The 5386-nt window shown below is 45.7% G+C and overlaps 1 protein-coding gene across 1 annotated transcript in view; it reads right to left on the bottom strand.

Annotated features, from left to right (window-relative positions):
• Positions 1 to 4813, bottom strand: part of lrp8 (low density lipoprotein receptor-related protein 8, apolipoprotein e receptor) — a 160101-nt gene extending 155288 nt beyond the window's left edge. Inside the window, exons 1-2 of the mRNA XM_062556383.1 lie at positions 4682 to 4813; positions 3916 to 4035 (exon numbers count right to left, since the gene is read on the bottom strand). Of these exons, the coding sequence (XP_062412367.1) occupies positions 3916 to 4035; positions 4682 to 4748 (187 nt within the window). The 5' untranslated portion in view covers positions 4749 to 4813. The remainder of the gene's footprint in view (positions 1 to 3915; positions 4036 to 4681) is intronic.
• Positions 4814 to 5386: the final 573 nt, after the last annotated feature.

The raw sequence follows: 5386 nt of genomic DNA, 5'->3' as shown, positions 1-5386 counted from the left end.
CCACTCCTGACTACAAACCCAATTTCAGAGAAATGACATTGCTTCATTTCAAGAAATTGATACGCCGTCTCTCAAAAACATTTAGCGACTGCCAAAACAACCTCACCAGCCTAATGAATGTGGCACCAAAAAAAAAAAAAATAGAAAGCAGTGAGAGTACAGAGAGACAATGACATACAGACACAAGGAAAGCAGAGAAAGAGAATGTGTGTGAGAGTGTTTGTGAGAGTGTGTGAGACGGAGGCAGTGGCCAACATAATAGCTGGGTTATGGTAATTATCATCTTTGTTGCACATAAGAAGCCGATAATCATACAGCAGAGGTCTGTCTGAGACGCCTCACTGGCTGGATAGAAGGGGCTCTCTATCCAGGGTCTTAGCAGGGGGGCAGGGGAGCTGTGGGTGGGGTTGGAGCCCCGGGGTGAGGTGGGGTGCAGTGGGGTCGGGTGGGGTGGTGGGGGCCGGGGCCAGGCCGTCCCATGGTCACCCCGCTCGCTGGTGTCAGGGAAGGTGAGTGATGGGCAAGCGATGACTGCTGTTGGCACAGCCAGTCTCCCGGCTGCGGCGCCGGGGAAGAACTAGCCCATTTTATTCCACCCCGCGCCGAGAACAACCATTTATCATACGGCGTATTCCCCAGACCACACATGTGTGCGTCTCTTTCTCTGTGTGTGTGTGTGTGTGTGTGTGTGTGTATGTGTGTGTGTGTGTGTGTCTGCGTGCATATGAGCCTCACTGTAGACTCTAGTGTATACTTTACACATGATGCTGACAGAGGGTAGTGTCATACATATTTAAATGCATACACATGCACACACACACACACCACTCACTCACTCACTCACAGATGCATTCACACAGCTCTCTTCTCAGTCAGAGGGACAAAGTCTAAGTGTTTGAGCGGAGCAAAGTGTCTTCACAAGCCCACACCATGCTCTTAGAATCAGTTGGTTAATTAAGCTTAACAGAGAAGTGAGGAGGAGGAGGAGGGAGGAAGAGGAGGAGGAAGAGGAGCATGATGTGAAGGCACACGTGAAGAGTGTGGCAGGAAGGGTCCCGCTGCTCTCACACCGCTGCATTACTGTAACAACACGCAGAGGAAGAAGAGCTCAGACAGTGAAGACGAAGAAAGGGCTCCGTTTCATAATACATAAGAGGTAGCGGGGGGGGGCAGAGAGAGGAAAAAGAGAGACAGATGGGCCAAAGAAATGATAGCTCAGTGAGAGTGCGTAAACGGCATTGTTTATGTGTCCAACACGCATGTACTCACGCTGCCTGCCTGTTAGGGAACGCTGCCAGTACATGAGAGGTTCAAGTGGCCTCTGATTTCAATTTGTCATACGACGTCTGAACATGCCCATAGTTTTAGCTACAAAATGTTACACGCTGGAACACAAAGGCGAGCCCCGTCAACTGTGACCTTGAGTGGGGGTGCAGGCGGAGTGATGTTGGGCCGTCTCCATAAGCCAACGACATCAGTCTGCTGCTATGGAAAACTACGTTTTCATCATTGTAATTGATCCAGTAAAAAGGAGCTAATGAAAAATGGCAATTGATCGAGTGAATGAACTTTGACCCCTCTGAAGATGTCATGTCCTTTGTGACCTTATCCTCCAAATACTCTAAACACAAGGTCTCTCTCTCTCCCTCTCTCTCTCTCTCTCTCTCTCTCTCTAGCTCTATCTGTTTCTTGTTCTGTGTGTGTGTGTGTGTGTGTGTGTGTGTGTGTGTGTGTGTTTGCTGGTAAGGACAAAGGGTACAAGCATGGTCCTTGGGGGTTGGGCTACAACCACTTGAAAGCAACATGGACAAAAAAGCACAAGGCAGAACATAGAAGGACTCAATAAGAAAAAGAAAAAAGAAGCAAAAAGTCGGAAATGAAATATAGAGACATAATAGAAGACAATACATATATTTCGTGACACTCATTTGTGTATAAATGACACAATGATGTAGTGTGGAGGAGATGAAGAACTGACTGAGCGGAACATAAATAGAGAAAGAGAGAAAGAAAGAGAGATAGAAGTGTGGGAGTCAGAGCGAGGGAGAAAGAGAGGGAGAGAGGGAGAGAGGGAGCGAGTGAGCGTGTGCAGGGTGCAGCGATTTGACGTTTCTCCAGCAGCCTCTCATTATATTTGTGCTGAGGGTGTCTAAGTCCTGGGACTCGGAGACACAGAAAGGCGTGAAATCTGCTGTGATGCCTCATCTCTGAAGGGCCTCTCCCCCCCCCCACTACAATAAACTCTGCCTCTCGGACACAGTCAGCCCCAAGCTTACTCTCTCTTTCACCCTCCCTCTCTCTCTCTCTCTCCCTCTCTCTCTCTCTCTCTCTCTCTCTCACGCACACACACACACATTTGCACACACACACATAAGAAAAGAAAGGAAAGGCACAGAGCAGCCAGAGTGCCCTGGCATCATGCCCTGCACACAAAAGCCTATTTGCATCCACACAAACACACAGCGGCTGTAGGGTTTAATAAAGATACAAACATGCTTTCCCGCGGCAACACAGTCAGGCACTTTCTCATGTCATAACAGAACGAGATCAATAGACCGTCTTGCTAGGAAACTTCTCCCGTGCAAAGAGGCCAAATCACAGATTAAAAGAATGCGGTCATACGTGCCGCTGAGATAATTGTGTATGACACAAGCAATGAAGATCATTCGACATGTTATAACACATTTCTCATCGCTGAAAGAACCGGCAGAGCTTTGGCGGCAGCAGTGAAGTGAGTTTGGTGTTCATTCTGCATTCCAGAGTGCCTATGTGACCAACAACGGGAGCAATTTCGGCTGCCCCAAGCAGGGTGAAAAGACTAAACCGGGGAAACTTTATTTCGCCACTGCTCTCTAACAAAAAGTGTGAATTGGGTGGCATTGAAGCAGCATACTGGCATAGGTTACTGGGTGGCACGGAGCCACCGGGCACTACACTGGCAACCAGTCACGCCACTGGATTTATCTCCGAGCTGTCAGCTGATGCAACACAAGGGAAAAAGACCAACCGTGCCATGTGAGAGTTGTCTTTAAACAGCTCAGGGGCAACAAGCTTCTCTGCGTGGGAAGAATGAAAAAATGCTATCAAATTCCACTTGTGTGACAGAACAAAATACCCTGTTTCATGTGCATTGGGTATCCTGGCGGTCACCAAGGCAAACCAGGCTTAGTAGTGTGCTGTCACCAGTGACAACTGTATAACTACCAAATGACAAGGATTTCTTTGTGTATAAAAAAAACATCAACAAAACACCCATGGACTGCAACAGGCTACTTAACCATCAGGGCTCGGGTTATAAGACCCTAATAGACTGTGTCAAGCAGCATGGCTTCAAGGGGATACACGAATACAAAACTGAGCTACATAAAATGATGGAAATTAAGTTATCCACGCTAGGGGGATGCCATTTCTAAGCCCGTTAGACTGCATAGTAGAAACCACATTTAACCGAACTCCGGAGTTCCCCGAAATTCAACCGGATCAGCGAACTGTCGTTCTCTCTCTCTTAATTAACACCGTATCAAATGTTTCAAGGATAATTGCGTTCGGTATGGCTTATTCTATAAATCCCCAACACAAAGATTGTATTTAGTTAATCTTGGCAGGACAATACTTTCAGAAATCCATCAGAGAGACATTTAAGAATAATAGAACGAGCTTCAATGTCGGGAAATCACATTTAACCAACCATCTTGGACCACATCTCAAGTTATTTAGCTAATCTTCACTTCCAATAAGAATGAATTAAAATCACCCATGAAAATAAGCCGCAAACACACACCTTTAATTATAGAAGTAAAGCACAATGCTCCGGGCGCGTGGGAACGGGCTCCCGAGAAAGAAGCTCATTGAGCCGATGGGAATTTCAGCGTAATCAGTAACACATATTCGTTAATAACTGGTTTGGCTACTTACGACAGTTTTCTTCATCACTGTTATCAGAGCAATCGTCGTCATCGTCACATCTCCAAGGAGTGGGGATGCATCTTCCGTTTTTACACTGAAATTGACCGGTTTCACACTCTGTGTTAGTCCCTGGAAACACACAAAATACAAGCGCGTTAGAAAATATGTACCACTCAAACACGTTCCCAGGCACATGCTTTAAAACAAACCTTTGATCATTGTTTACGAACTTGAAGTCCCAATAATTCTAATAGTTGGTGCTGTGCCCAGTCAGTTGGTACTGCACATTCTTATCCTAACAATGCGTTCAGGTATTTATTCAAGTTTTAGGAGACAGCTAAACTGATTTTTCTGTCGTTTCTTTCATGCTAGAAGCCGTCATCCAAATTTATCGGAATCTCATCAGCCTCATATTGCCTCATCACCCTACCCTTGTCACTGGCACACGTTACAAGGGCCATTTCCTGGTTACCTTCAGTAAGGTGTCATCCAACACATGCTGGCCGTATGAATACACTAAGACGCATAACTTCAAAGAAACACAATATGACATGACACTAACTAAAGTATGACATCATACTGTCTACGATTTTCGTCAACAGCACACCACAGACCAACGAAATATCTAATCGGTTTTAAGAGTTTAACAACAGCCATTCACTGCAGTGCTTGGAATCACCAGCGTTGATAAAGCCGTAAGCGCAGACTGCGTCGCTCTCTCATTCATTCGTCTGAATCACATTTTATTTTCAAGCTCAAAGACAGAGGGACCTACCTTTAGCGACATAAAGCTCCATCAGTAACAAATGCAAAAGCAACAGCTTTCCCAGTCCTGTCCACATCTTTAAAATAGCCGAGTCGTGCTCATACGAAACAGTGCCTGAAAAAACGAAGCGATCCGGTGAGCCTCCGTCTCTCCTTGCAATGCTACCGTGCGTGTGCTGCCGCGCTGTAGTTCCCGTGCCTTAGTAGCTGTTTGAATCGGTGACGATGACGCTCCATGGGCGGGATTACGCCTGCGGTAACACAAGAGGTAGTGACAGAAAAGTGAAAGCCAAACTATTTTAAATTCTTGTTCAAATGAGAGTAATCATTATTATCAATATCCAAATATGGCTATTGGCGTAATTACAGATATAGCCTTTCGGTTATAAGGGGTGAAAAGTAGACAAGTACAGAAAATGTAGAAAATTATGTAGACTAGTATTGAGTCAACTTATCTTTAAAAGTAAGCAACATTGTCTTATTTCACATCAGAGCAAGTGTGAGGGCACATTATGAAAGTGGTCTCTGTGCCATGAACTATTGAACTACTTGACATCAGACAGGCACATATGTGGCCTTGTCAGTCCTGTGCTGTGATCTGACTTGAGGCTGGACAAGAATTAGAGCAGAAAGGCAATCGGACAGAACATTGACATTGCATACCAAGATCTAGACCTTCCTACAGTACAGTAGACCATCCCCATAGGAGAGTCAT

The sequence above is a fragment of the Sardina pilchardus genome, chromosome 15 (assembly GCF_963854185.1).
Source record: "Sardina pilchardus chromosome 15, fSarPil1.1, whole genome shotgun sequence".
Lineage (NCBI taxonomy): Eukaryota > Metazoa > Chordata > Actinopteri > Clupeiformes > Clupeidae > Sardina > Sardina pilchardus.
Note: the sequence above shows the minus strand (reverse complement) of the source record. Positions and strands in the feature narration are given on the sequence as shown.